The sequence below is a fragment of the Manihot esculenta genome, chromosome 5 (genome assembly GCF_001659605.2).
Source record: "Manihot esculenta cultivar AM560-2 chromosome 5, M.esculenta_v8, whole genome shotgun sequence".
Taxonomy (NCBI): Eukaryota; Viridiplantae; Streptophyta; class Magnoliopsida; order Malpighiales; family Euphorbiaceae; genus Manihot; species Manihot esculenta.
Window position 1 is genome coordinate 12,408,462 of NC_035165.2, and position 18,982 is coordinate 12,427,443.

Sequence of the window (18,982 nt, forward strand, 5' to 3'; positions counted from 1 at the left end):
TTACATCAAGCTTGGTAAATGCAAAAATTCAAAATTTTTATGAAACTGTATGATCATGTATGGGATTTAACAGGTACACAGAGTGCACAGTATGCTTGCTACAGGTTCCGACGACCTTAAGTCGACCTGAATCCTAGCGCCGATAGCGGTCCGGTTTTCGGGTCGTTACAGGTATTTAGATAGGAGTTTTGGTAGGTATCGAGTTCATAACCATTGGTGGGGTGAGGCCCCTTTGTTGCATGATTTGGTTTATCTACATCATGGTTTGTTGTAGTTTCATTGATATAGTTTATAGGTCTTGATTTGATAGGGAGTTTAAGGAATAGTGTTTGTTGGAGTGGAGTTGCTGGTAGAGGGTATTTTGGACATTGTTTGGACAGAGGAGAGTGGGAATAATGTCATAGAAAATCCCTAAGGATTGAGAGTTTTTGGGATTGGGTTTTCGTTTCTAATAGGTGTCAATGGGTTATTTTCTTGGTTGGCCATATGGATCTCAGTGGATATTGTTTGGAAAATTTCAGTGATTGGATAATCTTCCTTCGTTTCCCACAGACGGTACCAGTTGATGAACTGAGATCCGGTGCATTCAATGGAATGTATACGCATGGACAAAGGGTTTGATTTTACTGAAAAGTTAATAGATCTGGATGGGTAGTTGAAAATTAATAGGACTGGATACTGGTTTGTGTATATTAAGATTTGGAGAAAGATATAAGTGAGTAGTGTTCTTATTGAAGCTGAAAGTTTGTCTTTGAATATGGTTGATTCAGGAATATTTATATCCCAATCGCATAGGTGCACTCTGTCTAACGTTCCATCAGATTGGATAGTGATACGTTGTGGCAGGTATTCCAGGCGACTCAATAATGGTGGACAGTCGGCTAATAAATGCTAAGCCGGTTGGTCTATATCATGTTCATCGTGTACATCATGTCAGTCAGCCCTATCGCACGTGCAATCATAACTCTAAAAATGTACCAAAGTGATGATTGATACGTGGGAGGTTGGCTCTCTTCCCTGATCTTATTAAATTGTGCTCAGTTCATTCAATTCATATCGAGATGGGGTCATCTCGATTACTAAGATCAGTTGCGCGAGTTGTGAAGAGACTTGCTTGTCCGCTTCGAACTTTGATGAAGTTGGTTTATGTATTCTAGACCTTGATAAAATCAGGGGTTGGTGATATGATTTTTATATTCCATAGGTCGAACACTTTACTGCCAGACCGAATAAAAATATTTATGAAACTCTTCCAAATTGTGTGCATACATATATGTCACGATCTAACGGGCTGTTATTATTATGTTATCAAAACCAAACCAAACTTAATTAATTCAGTTGGATACTGCTTACCCCCAAATCTATATATCACTACGGCAAGCAAAACTAATATATTGTTATTATTTTTCAAAGTCTTACGTAACTTATATGTATTTGTTTTAGCAAATATTATTAATTATTTTTTTAGTTTATTCAACATGCACTTATTGCAAATAGGCCTGTGCAATCAGTCGGTTCGGTTCCGAACCGAACCGAACGAAAAAACTGAAAATCGAAATCTTAAAATTTTAAAAACCGAAAAAACCGATTATGATGATATAACCGAACCAAACCGAACCGATAAAAATCGGTTCGGTTCGGTTCGGTTCGGTTCGATTCAAACCGAAATCTGCAATTAAGTTTTATTCCATATATATATATATTTTCCTTTTAAGGCAGAACTCACACAAGCGAAGTTAACCGGTAGATTGAGAAATAAAAACTATGGAAGACGCGAAGCACCCCCGTCTCATCCTCCATGAATTCCTTTCCCTCGACGAATGCAAGGAATTGTAATTCATTCATAAGAGTAGCAGCACTGTTGGATATCGTCCCAACGTCTTCTCCACCACTCTCTCTCATCTCATCGCTACAAATTGTCCCCATTTTATCATCCCTTTCCTTCCCATCCGAGGTTATTTTTCTTTCCTTTTGTTTTCTTGGTCTGTTAGTTTCCTTCATACATTGGTCTCTCTCTCTCTCTTTCTTTTACTTTTACTTTTTTCTTTTCGAGGATAGAGAGGTTGAAAGAGAAGGTGGAGGCGTTCTTTGACTGTGAATATGAGCTATTCGTGGAATTCACTGGTTTGATTAGGTGGGTTTTGTGTTTCTTTTTCTCTTTAGTCTAATGCTACTGATCCTGATACCCACCGAAATATGTTGGGTATCAGAGGGGGAGGGGGAGGGGGAGGGCTTGGGCTTGGGATTAGAACCGAAATCGGTTATTTCGGTTTGATCGGTTATTTAACACGTTTAAACCGAACCGAACCGAAAACCGAATAATTTTAAATATACTAACCGAACCAAACCGATCATTCCGATTAACCGAACCGAAAAACCAAAATTAATCGGTTCGGTTCGGTTTTTCAGTTTAAACCGAAATCTGCACAGGCCTAATTGCAAAGGATAGACTAATATATTAAATTAATATTAAGATTTTTTTAAAAAATAATTCTGAAATGGGTTCAAACTTAATTGAGATTTTTTAAAAATTAAAATTTGTGTTTATTGCTAAAATAATTTTGAGTGCTAAAGAAATTAAAATGAGTTTCAATTGAGATTTAAGATTAAAATTTTTATAGTTTTGGAGATTACTTCAAAGAATCATACAAAGGGATAAATAAAATTCAATAATGATAATAATAATAATAAATAAATAAAAGGAGTAGCATTTTTTGTTTTTAGTAAAGAAAAAAAATATATTCTTTTTGGGGTTCCAAAACGTTTTATTCAAATACACGCTACGCAGCTGTCCAAGGTCCAGATTTTTCATGGCTCACCTAAACCAGTCTTGTCTCCATATTCAACTCCATCCATCCATGCATCCTCTCTTTCTTCCAAAATAAAAATAAATAAACAAACAGCTCATACATCCCATTCATTTCTAACATTGGCCAGTTATTTTCTTTTATTTTATTCTTAATTTTTCGAATTTTTAAGGATATGGAAATTTTGATAGCATGTGACGTGAGTGGAGTTGACCTTACAAACCAGGAGGCAATTGGCCGCCAAAGCGTTTTGAAAAGTATTAAAATTTGAAATAAAAGATAAGAGTGCTTAGTGCTTCTGTTGCATGGAAGAGGAAATTAAGAGGACGCCCACTTGCATTTTACGTGGAGATGTTTTTTCCAATCATTTTCTCTTATTTACCTCCTCACAGATTGCATTGCAGCATCCACATAAGCAAAGCTTATTATGCTGCTTTGCATATACTCATCCTGTAGAAACTTTTAAAGGATAAATACAAGAACAGAAACTAAGCCAAATGTAATCACATAAGAAAAGGAGAGTGTTGATACTCAGCTACTTATAGCTTATATATTCCTACTATAAACAACGAGGACATCAACACACTGATACCGGTTTCAATGAATTCATTTCTTAACATTTAATTAGCAACTTTCATCATACAACTCTCCACAGTTGATTATCCCTTTGGTGATTTACGGCAAGCTTCTCTAGCCTGATTTATTTTCCAATTGTAATTAAAAGAAGAAAGACCAACGAATCAAATTGCAATTGAGGTGGTTTATTGATTGGAGAGTTCAATGCTCACATGGTTGATGTATGTTTGCCAATGTCAGCGTACTAATCTTTGGTATTTTTCTAAAATTATTTTAATTTTCTATTTTACTAAGAAAAATAATTTTTGTTATCAATTTTTTTATCTCTTAAAAATTAGAAAATGCGAAAATATTTCTTGAAATACAAAACCATATTGTTATTCAAAAGTAAATTAATGTAAAAAAATATATAATTATAAATAAATATATGATCTGTTTCTAAATATTTTTAAAACCCATATTCAACATAGCCACAATAGAAAAAGAAACCAAGAAACAGCGGAGACTTGGGAAAAAAAATTTGCGTTTTAGCTATGGGATTTAATTCAAAAGATTACCACGTAGTAAGTGAAAACTGTCCACAAAAAGTTTCACTCGTAACATTGGTATTTTTAATCCAAATACAGGCAAAAGCAAACTCCAAATATTTTGGGACTAATACATTTGAAACATTTACCAAGCCACAAAAAGGTCGCAAAGTTTCCAAGAACTAAGGATGATTTTCACATACCATTTCACAATTTTAGAGACAAATAGGTAATCTGTCGTATGAGAAAATGTGGTATGTTTCTATAAGATTTCCTGTTCCAACACCGATAAAAAGATAAAATCACACATCTGCATGCACCAATTTCAGTTTCATTCTGTTTATAAATATTGAAAAATAAAGCAGGAAGATAAGAATACACACTTTTTCTATGATGTTCACTACAAATTTGAGATCAGCAATAAATTCAGACAAATTAATTGGAGATGAAAGAGAAACTAAGTGATATATATCTAGAAACATAAATGGAAAGAGGATAAACATCTAAAAGCATACTGCTACACACAAAAGGAAATGCCTTTGGACTTGTAAACAAATCAAGGAGGCCACGGGAGGAAAAGTGTGCAAAAATAAAACAGAAACTGCACATTTTCTAGAATTTAGGATAATCTCCCAGGCTGAAATCTATGATTTTTCGATTAAAAAGCCCAAAGTTCTGTGTTCTACTTTTATTTCCCTAGCTACTTACGCTGTCTGCAATGACGAGCTTAGAAGCATGCAAAACTTCAGTTTTTTTACCATCGCCCTCTCGGCCACAGCATTCAATTCCTAACTGAACCAAAATAATAGCATAAATCCTTCACAATGCAGAACAAGATATATATATATATATATATATATATATATATATATATATATATATATATATATATATATATATATATTCAATTGATATTTCAAAAGTTATATTATATCTTACGAGTTACGATTTGATTCCATTCTTAGTATAAGAAATTAGGATTTCAATCTTGATTTGGTTCTCAATTTGACATGACAATTATCCTGGAATCATTTCAAGGGCTGAAAAGTCTAAAGTTTGAGTTCCAATAAAAGTCAACCATACCAAAACAAATCACCAGTGTTTTTCCTTAATTCCTTGTCTACCGCAAATTGCACTGAAGGCAAACATTTTCTTTTTACGCTCATATGCAGTACTGCAAAGTTACAACACAAATTCTGCGAATAAACATTTCTTAAGAGAATGGAGACTCATCAGACCAGAAAATTATCATAGTTAGGAATCCATGCACCGGCCAAAATAGCGGCAAAGTTGACAAGCTACAGAATGATAGCCAAAGTTCTCTGTTCTCCTTTTCGTTCCCTAGCTCCTCACCCTGCCTGCAATGTCGCGCTTAAAAACATGCAAAACTTCAGTTTGACTATCGCCCTCTCGGCCATAGTATCCCATTCCTAACTGAACAAAATAATAGTATCAATCCTTGACAATGCAGAACATTTGGAATGAACAGTTCCACGTGTGAAATTAGTATTATTGTGTTGGTGCCCTGAAGTTCAAATCACAACAGGTACACTTAATTGGTTTGCTTTCTGATACAAAGTATGAGAAATGACACTCTTAAAATGGCTTCAGCACATGCAGACTAAAATTCAATCCACAAGACCCCTTCAAGCTGTTCTCTGCTAACCACAAGTTCCTTGCAATAATATATCTTGAGAACGGCTAAGATTATGAAACCAGTTGTTGAACCCAGATTGCTGCTAATTACTGCCAAGGGTAGTTTACCAATGTGGTCAGTTGCCAAAGGGATCATTTGCTCAACAAACACGAGAGGGAAACACCCAAAATTCAAGATTCCTCTATGCCACGTCCAAACCTAGCACTGGAAAGCTCCTCAAATGAAAGTATGAAACCTTTTCAGTTCATGATAATCAGAGAACTAACCCAGCATATTGATCAACTATTTATTGACCTGGTAGCAACATTCGCAACTAAGATGATGAAAATCACCTGCAGCATTTTCCATGAGCATTCAGAGACCAAAGCTTGCTGTGAACATTAGATCACTATCTTCCTTAGTGCTGAATTATTCACAGTAATACTGAAACGAATGTATGTTACAAGTGCCAGCTTACAAAAGATTCTAAAACTCAATCAATTAGATCCATATCAATCACTCCATTCACTTACTAGCATAATTCCACTGATTTCCCAATATGATAATAAATATAGTTAAAAAGAAGGAAGAGAAGGAATAAGGAACAATATGGCTAAGTGCACAAACCATAGGAAGACAAATGAGTTCACAGCTTCAGACTTGAGGCCTCATTGCCTGGATCTGCACACAAGGCACACACAAAGGAACCTTACTGACCTATTTGACTAGGTGCTGTGAGATAGGAAATTGGATAAAGGCACATAAGCAAGAACACTTCTCCAGTCTCTTGTCTACAGACATGGGAAATTGGATAAATACAAAATCTGCATTACCTATGTTGAGTATAAATAATATATAAAAGTTTCAGGATGAACAGAAAATCAAATGAAAGCTAGGCAGATAGCTCTCTCCCAAACGGTTGTCCCTAGTATAGGTTATATTCAGCACAGTGCAAATATATAATGCAAGCTAGTACCTTTTCAACTTGACAGAAGTGTACATCCCTTTGCTTTCAATTTTGACTCCAGACCAAAAAACTTCAATCCTGACACCACCAAGTCCGCTGTCTTCCTCTTCATGTGTTCAATTAATATTTCATCATAAACAATTGTCTTGGCTTCTGACAGAAGTTTGAGCTCTTTCAATTTTGTAAACACTTTCCGTGCCTCTTCCAATGTCCCATGCTTGCACATGCCAGAGATAATAGCAGAATATATGACCTCATTGGGAGGACAACCCTCCTGCATCATCTCATTCAGCACTTCTATCACCTTTTCAGCCTCACCTAATTTACAAACATGAAGAATTGTAAGAGTGTACTTAAATTCCATGGGGCCACTTGTAACATTGCCTAAGCAGTCACGAACTAGCATTATGGCTTCATCAATCTCTCCAATATTACAAAGCCCTTTAGTGAGAGAACAATAGGCAGCCACAGATGGGACACCAGACATCTCAATTATTTTATTATGACACCTACAAGCCTCTTGGATATTTCCATCTTCGACAAAACATATAACCGCAATACTGTAAGTAGTTGAGTCAGGTTCAAAATTCAAGTTCTTCATTTCATTGAAAAGTGATAATGCCTTCTTCACCTCACCAATCTTGAGAAGTGCCTCCATAAGAATATTGTAGACTGGAACACTACTATAACCTTTCACTTTTAGGTCCTCAAACACTTCCAAGGCCATCATAATCCTTTCCTTCTTCTCAACCACAAATGAGAAGAATTTGGAAATATCATCAATAACAGAGAATCCCAACTTGTTCATCTCCACAAGCAGCCTGCAAAAACCATCCATCCTTTTCATCTCCGCATAAGACACCAACATAGGATTCACTGTCTTAAAGTCTGGCTCAAGACCCTCTTGTTGTAAAACCTGAAAAAGAGTATGAGCCTTATCTACCCGCTTCACATTACAGAGACCTTCAATAAGTGAATTATAAATTCTCAAATCAGCCCTATAGCCAGAATCAACCAAATCCTTCAACAAATCACAAGCTGATCCCACCTTTCCATTCTCCACGAATGCCTCGACCAGTGTTCCATAAATCGCTCTATCAATCAAAATTCCCTTCTCCTTCATCTCCTTAAACAATTCATATCCCTTCCCTACCCTCCCTCCTTTACACAACCCTGCAACTAAAGTCACATAAGCCATCACATCTGGATTCACTCCATCTCTCTTCATCTCCTCCCAAACCTGCAAACTTCCATCCAAATTCCCTTCTCCAACCAGCACCTTGATCATAGCTGTGTATGCAAAAACATCCGGTTTACACAAATTCATCCTCATTCTTCCTAAAAGTTCCATCGCTTCCTCTATCCTGCCGTCCTTACACAATCCCTTTACCAACATCATATATGTAAGACTGTCTTCCACCAACCCATCACTCCTAAAATCCTCATATACTGATAGTGCTAAATCCAAATGACCCGTTTTAATTAGAGCATCCATAATTTTATTATACAAGAAAGCACGGGGTTTGACACCGAATTTCTTCATCTTTTGATACACATAGTAAACTCTAAGTCCCCTATGCGCATCAGAATGCATTCTAATCAAAATCTCAAATTGTTTCTCAGTAGGTGGCTTCCCTTGTGAATCCATTAACTCAGGTAACTGATCAGCAGCACGAAATAAGCTGCTTCTATTCAAACAATAAGCAAAAGCATTATAAGAAGCGAAATTGTGCTTGTACCCTTTCTGCTTACCAGCCCAGTGAAAGAATTTGGATGCCAGGTGAGGGTTATTTTCGACTTTTAGCACTTCGGCGACAAGGTCCGGCGTCACTCGGCGGAGCTTGCGTAGTTCCGTTACCACCGGTGGACCCCAGTGGTTGCCGTTCTTCCGAAAGGCGTCGATGATGAAGCGAGAGATTGGAGAGAGGAGACGGGAAACTCTTGTAAGTGAATGGTTGTGGGCTAAAGGTGGGGGCTTGGAGGCCTGTGGTGGTGGCGATGGATTTTGCGGGTCCCATTTTTGGAGGTCAAATGGCACAAAACGAGAAGTTAGCGGTGGTGGTGATTTTATTGTCTGGCGGTTGGAGAAGAGGCCGCCGCGGACGACAGGGCGATTTTGGGAAGGCTTGCGATGACCGTAGAAGAAGTAAGGTTTAACAGGTTTCGGGTTTGGCATTTCATTGGTTACTTGATCCCTTTCATTTCTCAAATTTCAGGAGCTTCCCCTTGTTTGGATGGACGGAAAAAGAGAAAGAAAGGAAAATTTTTGGTGGTATACTTAATATGCAGTCCTCTCGTAAAAAAACTCATTGATTTTTCATGGAAAAACTGTATATTAACAAAGAAAAAGCCTTTGACGCAAGGAAAAACTGTGCATTCTCATGGCATTCCTATCTGTTTTTACCTCATAGATCTAACAAGATTGAGATCATAACCACAGAAGCTTTAAATCAAAGAAAAATGCCAATGTTTTTTTATTCCTAAAAACAGTGTTGTACATTAATCATATTAGAGGATAGTAAAAAAATAATTGGTGTATAAAATTATATTTAAAAAGAAAGAGATTGATAGTTAGAATCATGCACATCTAAAGAAGATATTAAAATATGTTGGCGCATTGATCAATTGTTTGGTCATTTTTTAAGGAGTAAAAAATGGTAGAAAAATAAAAACAAAAATCTTCAGCTAACATATCAGACATAGGAGTTAACTCTAGAATTTCTATATTGTTTTCTCAATGTTTCTTGGAGGCAATTCTAGGAAATATAAGCATAAAAAAAATGATTTTATTATTATACATATAAATGCATACAAAATCACCATATAAATAAAAAATGAATATATTTTTTAAAATAATCATAAAAAGAAACTATATTAGCTAAAAAGAAAAAGAGGGAGCCATAAATTATAATATTGAAATTAAAATTTAAATATTTGTAAAATATTTTTTTACAAATTAATTATTAGGTATTATTATATTACTATCCCAAAGTCAGGTATTACCGGTAAAAATTATCTAAAAAATATATTAAAATATTTTAAAATTTTAAAATATTTACTAATTAGTTATTTTATTATTTTTATTAAGTAAATTAATCCAAAAGGCATATATTGTCATTTGAATTTATAGATTATCATATACAATAAACCTAACAATGGCTTAGAGTTTAGTCCTAAACAATTTAAAATGCAAATGATCGCAAAACATAGCAAAATCCAAATTTAAGAGGTGGATAGATATTTTCAAAAAAAAACTCGAAAAAATGAGATAATAGTACGATTGTCTTAAGCTGAACAGCATGAAAGTTTTTCCGAGCCAAGTCCTACTTGTTTGAATGGGCTTATAACAACATTAAATCACCTCTAGCACTAAGAAACAAGATAACTTAATTAGCCCCTTCAGTATTTATAACAAACTTACCTATACTATAAAATTCATCCAAAGATATACACTCATGCCAAAATAATAGTATTTAAACTAGATAGTAGAAGGAAGGATCTCACTAAGGCAAAACACAATATTCTAAATATTTAAAACAGTTATATGTTTGTTTACCTATTAAATCATAGATAAAATTTAATAATTTGTTTTGCACTCAAGTCTATTACTCTACAAATCACTACATCAGGGTTCTTATTTTTCAATTCACCTGTACCTTACAATATCACATATCTTGAATCCAAATTGATTTAGGCCTGTTTCACAAATGCACAAGCCAACTGCACATTTACCAAAATTTGTAAAACAGTTAAAAGAGCATTCAAAATGAAGTGTTTATATCAAAGCGAAAGGATGAAAACATGTGCGTAGTCCACACAAACAGTAAGAGTGAGTGTGTAGCTTTATTTTTTCATCCCTCTTTTTTATTATGTGGACATTTAGTAATAGAAGCTACGGCAACGTTATATATTTTTGCTCTCTTGCCATTTGCAAAAAGTTAAAAGAAAAATTATAATATATCGATAAAATGATTAGTAAAAATATATTATGTGATACGAGAAAGTCGTGGTATGTGTAAGAATAGAGATGAACCGATAGGATAACCAAATGGCAAGTGCAACTGAAACTTATGTGTATATTGAAGAAGACAAGCCTTTAGCACAAGGAAACATTGTGCATTTTCATGGAATTCCTATCATTTTTTATACTTTAAGATCTATTAAGATAGAGATTAGGATTGATAAACCACGTAAGGATTAAATTGAAGAAAGAGACCAATGATTTTTTTTTATCTAAAACTAGTGCTGCACTTTAATCATTTAGATGATAGTAAAAAAATAATTGGTATTATAAATTATACTTAAAAAGAAATAGATTAGAATCATACATATCTATAAAGGAGATTAAAGTAGGTTGGTGCATTGATCATTTGTTTGGTCATTGTTTAACAAGTGAAAAAGAAGACTTAGTAGAAAAATGAAAACAAAAATCTTCAGCAGCATATCAGAAGTAAGAGTTAACTCCAAAATTTCTACACTGATACCTAAAGTAGGGCTTTTTGGGATTTTGGAGTCCAAAACAAATATTCAGTGTTTTGAATTTAACTCAAAGTTATTTGGTAATTTGAGATTTGACTATCTAAGTGGCAGTCAAATCAAGTGTAACTCCATACCTAGCCTGATGTTTTTGTCAAAAGTGCAAAACATATCAGTAGTATAGGAATCTCTGCCTGCCAACATTTAAAATTTTTTTATTTAAAAATTTGGAAGATTTATAATTTAGTCTCTAGGTATTGTTATTATTAACAAATCAGTTTCTATATTTTTAGAAATCTATTAAAACATTTTTATCTTTTCTTTCCGTCAATAAAATAGTCATTCCATTTATTTCTGCCATTAAAAATATAACAAAAGACCAAATTACTCTCTTTTTTTCTTCCTCCTCCTTGTTGGAAACAATATTCTATCATAATTGTAATTAATCAGTTATTAACATTACCATAGTTAGCACAATCCTAGCATGATTCTAGGCGATAATTAATAATATAATCATAGGCATAATTGATCATATCTTGTGCTATATAATCCATGTATCCTATTATACAGAAAGCAAGAAAATGAAAAATATTTTTCTTCCTATAATTCTAGATGGTATCAAAGCGAGTTTCGGTCTAAGAGTTTAGCTGACCTTTCCCAACCTTCTCTAACCGAGAAACAGCAATGATCGATTCTTCTAGCTAGAGTCTAGCCGATCAATCCCAGGCAGTAACTGATCCAATAGCAGACATGTCACACAAACTCTTTCTGTTGATTCAGAATAGCCAAAATACAATTCAGAAACCAGCAAATCAAATTACTCTTGATTCAACACAGCCGCCGTCCGATGTGAAGTTGAACGACTCCAATTATGTCGTCTGGGCAAAGACAATGAAGATGTTTATTACAGGGAGGGGAAAATTAAACCACTTGACTGGGATTCCCCCTCCTCAGCAGAAACAGACCCAACCATTCACCTATAGCAAGCCAATGATAGCATCGTCCGAGGATGGATGATCCAGACAGTAGAGCAAAAGCTCCGTCCAAATTTATTGCAACACAAGACAAGCAAAGGGCTTTGGATGCCCTCAAAATCAGGCCCAATGCAGGCAGTAACAAACTAATTATTTATGAGTTATAGTCTAAGGCATACAAGTTAATATAACAAGGAAGCACGCTGAAGGATCTAGACAATGATCTTCAGGCCATATGAGCCGAGATTGATGAAAGACAACCAACCAGAATCGAAAGGGACACTAATATCATTATCCGGAATCAGGAAATTTAGGAGGAACGTCTTTACCTTTTTTTGGCCGGGATACAGTCGGAACTCGACCCAATCCGTCGAGAAATTCTCAGCGAAGAGCCATTACCGTCCTTGGATGATGCCTACTCTCGACTCCGCAGTGAAAAGATGCGTCGTGCTATCCAGATTCCTTCCCCATTGCCGGCGACAGTCAGCCATGACCTTATGGGTGCTGGATTATTGGCGAAAAAACGGTTAGACACAGATAAGTCATCACTCTGGGATGACAAATCGTGTAACGACCCCAAAATGGACCGTCACCGGCGCTAGGATTCAGATCGGCTTAAGGCCGCCAGAACCCGTAGCAAGCCTGCTATACTCTCTGTGTACCTGTAAAATCTCATATATGGTCATACATTTTCTCTGGACCAAGACTTAACCTGTGCATGCACTATCTCTGTACTCTGTACCCCTGACTAGAGCTTGCTCTAGATGGGTTAATTCATACCTGTTAAGTCTGGTTTTTCACATACTCTGTAAAACAGTTATATAAACAGACCATGTATACAAAAGATTTACAACACAAAAATAACTAAGTCAAGCACAATTCTAACTTTATACACAACTGTTACATCTTTTTACTATTACTCTTTACTATTACATGTCCACAATAGTCTATTACAAAACTCTTCTCTCTTCCTGTACTCTGCTGGACTTCCCCTGTACACTGTATACTGAACCTGCAAGACTGGGGTTAAGGGAGTGGGATGAGCTCTATAGCCCAGTGAGTAGAACAGGAAAACAAGTCATTAACACATGATCTTATGGAATGCATCATATCACAGACAATCCACATCAAGGGTAAATCTGTCACCACATAGTCCCAGTAACTGTGTCGTGCCAGGCCGTAGACTGGGGTCCTGGTCTTCCTGTACTGTATATGTATACGTGTATATAACACCTGTACTTACCATTTGCCAGGGCGTAGACTGGGCACCTGGTCTTTACTATACCTGCCAGGCCGTAGAATGGGGTCCTGGACTTTACTATACTTGCCAGGCCGTAGAATGGGGTCCTGGACTTCCTGTCTGGAACTATTGGATCACTCAGCATTCACCCACATCAACAAATAAGTATGCAATGCAACATCTTTGTGGAGTCTAATGCAATCAACCTATTGCATATTATGGTGCATGAAATATGCTAAAAACAATCAATGTCTCAATGAAAACGAGTATTAAGTTTAGTTCCACTCACCTCTGGCTATCTGGACTGACTCTGCAGGCTCTGTAAACGCTGGAGCAGTACTCACTGCTGCTCTCTTTGGTTCCTCTGGTCTGTGCCTACATAGATTGACTCAAATGAGGGACCAAACTAGCTTATGACCAACTCTATTAAACTCCCCAAGAATCCCCTTATACTCACTCAAACATCCATGCAAAGCATGCAAAGGAAGGCTGGACAGGACACTTTCGGCGGCAGGTTCGGCGGCCGAAAGTCCTCTCCAGAGCCGAAACTCAAGCACCTTCGGCAGCTGAATCTCTACTTTCGGCAGCCGAACCCTTTCGGGGGCAAGTTTCGGGGGCTGAAAGGCACTCCATAGACGAAAGTCTCTAACCTTCGGCGGCCGAAACTCCCCTCCAGAGCCGAAAGTCCAAATGCTCGGGGGCAAGCTTGGGCAGCCGAAGCCACCTCCTCATGGGTTTGGCGGCCGAATGTACCTTCGGCTGCCGAACCTAAGTTCATCAGCAAGGCAGAAACTTACTCTGCCTCTCGCTAAAAAGCACCAATCTTCCTCAAACTCAACCACCTCAATTCCTCAACATGCATACACCCAAGTATATGCTCAAAGGGGTCAAAAACTACCTAAAAACCCCAACAACACAAAACATAGAACACATATACAAGCTTTTCTCACAAAATCATCAAACACTCTCTTTTTACCCTAATCATGCAACTCTCCTCCAAAATCTCAAAAATCATCCATAAATCATGAAAACAAGCTCAGGATCTTCACTTACCTCTTGAAACCAAGAAGATGAATGATCCTAACGTAGAGTTTTGGAGCAACTCTCCTTCAAACTCTCCAAACTTCAAAATCTCAAGTTTTTAGCTCAAAATCTTCACAATAACATAAAAATCAATCAAACCTTTGCATGATTGGATGAAAACATGAAGAAACTCCAAGAAAGAGATGGTCTCACCTCTGGCAAATGAAAGAAAAGGCGGATGCTTATCCTTCCACCGCTTGAGGGCCTTTTATAGGTGGCTGGCCAGACCACCTTCGGCGGCCACACGTGAAACCAAAAGCCATGCATGTTCGGCGGCCGAATGTTACCTTCGGCGGCCGAACCTGGCTTTTCTGCCTTGGTTCTTTTCTTGCAAAAACTCTTTTCATTTCAACGTGAAAACATTAAAACATACTATATTACTGTAGAAAAACATAAATCTTATCCTTCTAGATAATTCTGACATCCTGGATTCCACCGGATGACAGGAATTCTGATGTCGGACTCTAGCCGGGTATTACATTCTCCCCCCCTTAAGAACATTCGTCCTCGAATGTTCCTAAAACAACAAATAAACACATAAAAAAAGAGGAAACTCACCTCAAAACAGATATGGATATTGCTGGAGCATCGACTCCCGCGTCTCCCAAGTGCACTCTTCGAGATTATGGTGGTTCCACAAAACTTTCACCATCGGGATTTCCTTGTTTCTTAACTGTCTGATCTGTGTGTCAAGAATCCGCACTGGTTGCTCTATATAGGTGAGATCTCTAAGCATCTCTACATCAGGCTCACTCAGAACCTGACTCGGATCTGACACAAACTGCCGTAGCATAGAAACATGAAATACCGGGTGAATTTTCTCCATAGATGTAGGTAAATCCAGCTTATACGACACATTTCCGATCCTCTGCAAGATCTCAAAGGGTCCAATGTACCGTGGAGCTAGCTTACCCTTTCTTCCGAAACAAACCACTCCTTTCATTGGAGACACCTTCAGCAATACCATACTACCCTCCTGAAACTCTATCTGCTTTCTGCGTACGTCTGCATAGCTTTTCTATCTACTCTGAGCTGTTCTGATCCTCTCTCTGATCATAGGCACTGTTCTACTGGTAATCTCTACTAACTTTGGCCCTGCAAGAGCTTTTTCTCCTACCTCTTCCCAGCAAACAGGTGATCTGCACTTCCTCCCATACAACGCTTCATAAGGAGCCATCCCGATGCTAGATGTTATTGTAGGCAAACTCCACTAGAGGTAGATGCTGCCTCCAAGAACCGCCAAAGTCTAACACACACATTCTGAGCATATCCTCAATGGTCTGGATGGTCCTCTCTGACTGTCCATCAGTCTGCGGATGGAAAGCAGTGCTAAACTCCAACCTTGTGCCCATCGCACTCTGCAGACTTCGCCAAAACCTGGAGGTGAACTGAGGTCCTCTGTCTGAGACTATAGATACGGGAACTCCATGTAATCTCACTATCTCATCTAGATACACCTGTGCTAACTTATCCACAGAATAGTTACTCCTAACTGGAATGAAATGAGCAGATTTCGTGAGTCTGTCCACAATCACCCATATGGATTCTATCCTGTTGGATGCTGCCGGTAAGCCCACTACAAAATCCATAGCTATGTTCTTTCATTTCCATTCTGGAATCGGTAGTGGATTAAGCATTCCCGCCGGCTTCTGATGTTCTAATTTCACCCTTTGACAAACCTCACAAGCTGTCACGATCTGCGCCACTTCTTTTTTCATGGCTAGCCACCAATATACCCTTTTTAGATCCTGATACATCTTGGTGGCTCCTGGTGAAAACTATATCGCGCATTATGAGCTTCCCTCATAATGTCTTCCTTCAGACTGCTATTATCTGGTACATATAGTCGACTCCCATAGCGAAGGATCCCTTTGCTGTCAAATATGAACTCTGCACTGTTGCCTGACTGAGCAGTCCTGGCAATTTTCATCAACTCAGGGTCCTCATGCTGTTTTTGCGCTATTTGCTCCAGAAACACTGGTGTTACTCTCATCTGTGCTATCAACGCACCCGTACCAGAAAACTCTAGCTGTAACCCTTCCTCTATGAGCTTATAAAGCTCTATCACTACTGGTCGTCGCTCTGCTGCTATATGAGATAAACTGCCTAGTGACTTCCGGCTTAGGGCGTCTGCCACAACATTCGCCTTACCTGGATGATACTGGATCGATCTTACAATCATAATCACTGAGCAATTCTACCCATCTTCTCTGCCTCATATTCAGCTCTCTTTGGCTCAAGATGTACTGTAAACTCTTGTGATCAGTAAAGATCTCGCATCTAACCCCGTAGAGGTAATGCCTCCACATCTTGAGTGCAAAGATAACTGCTGCCATCTCTAGGTCATGGGTGGGGTAATTCAACTCGTGCTTCTTGAACTGTCTAGAAGCATAAGCAATCACCCTATCACTCTGCATCAAAACACAACCCAATCCCACTCGAGATGCATCATAGAACACTGTGAAATCTTCGTTACTAACAGGCAGAGCTAACACTGGGGCTGATGTCAATCTCCTTTTAAGCTCCTCAAAGCTCTCTTCGCACTGGTCTGACCAGATAAACTTCTGGTTCTTCTGAGTCAGTTTGGTCATAGGAGCAGCTATCTTCGAAAAGTCCTGAACGAACCTCCTGTAGTAACCTGCCAGTCCCAGAAAGCTTTTAATTTCAGTCACTGTAGTGGGTCTGGACCAGTTAGCTACAACCTCTATCTTCTTGGGGTCTACCTCAATCCCTTCTGCTGATACCACGTGTCCCAAGAAGGAAATGCTCCTCAACCAAAACTCACACTTAGAGAACTTGGCATATAAACCATGCTCTCTCAGTGTCTGCAAAACTATCCTCAGATGCTGGGCATACTCCTCTCCATCTCTGGAATACACTAAGATATCGTCAATGAAAACAATGACAAAGTGATCCAGAAACTCACTGAAAACTCTGTTTATGAGATCCATGAATGCTGCCGGGGCGTTAGTCAACCTGAACGGCATCACTAAGAACTCATAATGCCCATATCTGGTCCTGAAAGCTGTCTTTGGCACATCTGTCTCTCTAACTCTCAACAGATGATACCCGGATCTCAGATCTATTTTAGAAAATAACCTGCTCCAGCTAGCTGGTCGAATAGATCATCAATCCTTGGCAAAGGATACCTATTCTTGGTAGTGACCTTGTTCAACTATATGTAGTCGATACAAAGTCTGAGGGATCCATCCTTCTTTCTGACAAAGAGCACTAGAGCACCCCAAGGTGAGGTACTAGGGCGGATGAAACCCTTATCTACCAAGTCCTGTAACTGCTCTTTCAACTCCTTTAACTCTGCTGGCGGCATCCTGTAGGGAGGAATAGAGATAGGTCTGGTATCTGGCAGCAAGTCTATTTCAAACTCTATCTCCCTATCAGGTGGTAGTCCTGGAAGTTCGTCTGGGAACATATCTGGAAATTCTCGGACTACTGGTATCGAAGCTGGTTCCCTAACCTGTCTGTCTAGCTCTCTCACATGAGCTAGAAACCCCTGACAACCCTTCCTAAGCAAACGACGAGCCTGAAGGGCTGAAATCAAACCTCTGGGTGTACCTCTCCTGTCTCCTCTGAAGACACACTCTGACCCATCCTGGTCTCTGAGACTAACTACCTTCTCTCTACAGTCCAAGGTAGCTCCATATGCAGATAACCAATCCATCCCTAGAATGACATTAAAATCTGTCAAGTCTAGAACCACAAGGTCAGCTGGAAGGCATCTACCCTCTATGAACACTGGACTGAAACGACAGACTGACACTGCCACTGATGGGTCACACTTGGGTCCACTGACCCAGAGAGGATACTCTAACTCAGAAATGATCAAACTCAATCTCTCTATGGCTCTCAAAGCAATAAAGGAATGAGAAGCACCGGGGTCCATCAAAGCATACACATCTGAACACCCAATGATGAGAGTACCTGACACCACTGTGTTTGACGTGTTAGCCTCCTCCTGTGTCATAGTGAAAATCCATGCTGGGGCTACCAGATTTCCACCTCGGGAACCTGCTGCTGAAGTAGAGGCTGCCCCTCTCCCTCTACCTCTGCCACTACTCTGAGGCATGACTGGAGCTGCTGGCTGTACTACTGGCTGTACCACACTGCCTGAACTCATCTGCTGGGATGGTGCAAAAGTCACCTGAGGACAATCCCGAGCAATATGCCCTTCCTGTCCACATCTAAAGCAGGCTGTAGATACCCATCGACAAGCTCCTCCATGTGGTCTTCCGCATCTTCTGCATACTGGATAAGCTGTGCCAGAGCTTGAGCCACTACCTATTCCCAGACCAGACTTGACTTTACTCCAGAACTTATTTTTTGTTCCTTTTGCTTTTTCCCATCTCTTACTGCCTGCCGTTCCTGAATTGGGGGCCTTAGAACCCGAAGCCTGTGCCTTTGATTGTTTCTGACTATTGGCACTTGCTTCCATTTTCCTGGCTGCATCCACTATAGTGTGGAAACTCTCCTTTTCTGCTGGAAGAATCAAGGAAGAATACCTGGGATGCAATCTCATAGTATATCTCCTTGCCTTCTTCTGATCAGTATCATAGGCCTGACCCACGTACTGTAGCAAATCCAGGAATTTATCTGTAAACTCGTCAACACTCATCTCGTCTGTCTGTCTCAACTGCTTAAATTCTATGAATTTCATCTCCTTGGAGCTGTGAGGAAAAGC

The 18,982-nt window shown here is 38.6% G+C and overlaps 1 protein-coding gene across 17 annotated transcripts; it reads right to left on the bottom strand.

Moving 5' to 3' along the window:
* Nucleotides 1–4,990: 4,990 nt before the first annotated feature.
* On the bottom strand, nucleotides 4,991–8,945 carry LOC110615234 (pentatricopeptide repeat-containing protein At4g20740). Of its 17 annotated transcripts, none has more exons than XR_006350748.1 (4): nucleotides 6,523–8,945; nucleotides 6,174–6,227; nucleotides 5,862–5,899; nucleotides 4,991–5,771 (listed from the first exon to the last, which is right to left on the bottom strand). XR_006350748.1 is itself a non-coding variant. In XM_021757013.2 (3 exons), exon 1 carries the CDS (start codon nucleotides 8,687–8,689, stop codon nucleotides 6,527–6,529), a length of 2,163 nt encoding a protein of 720 aa, XP_021612705.1. In that variant the 5' UTR covers nucleotides 8,690–8,945; the 3' UTR covers nucleotides 4,991–5,771; nucleotides 5,862–5,899; nucleotides 6,523–6,526. The 17 variants fall into 17 exon arrangements, 3 of the variants coding, with proteins under 3 accessions (XP_021612705.1, XP_021612704.1, XP_021612703.1); XR_006350747.1 differs by lacking the exon at nucleotides 5,862–5,899 and adding an exon at nucleotides 5,900–5,938; XR_006350746.1 differs by having other exon boundaries at nucleotides 6,174–6,337; nucleotides 6,523–8,944.
* Between the last annotated feature and the right edge of the window lie 10,037 nt (nucleotides 8,946–18,982).

Excerpts from the sequence above, each read along its gene's own strand:
- LOC110615234 (XM_021757013.2), bottom strand. The coding sequence starts at position 8,689 with ATGCCAAACCCGAAACCTGTTAAACCTTACTTCTTCTACGGTCATCGC.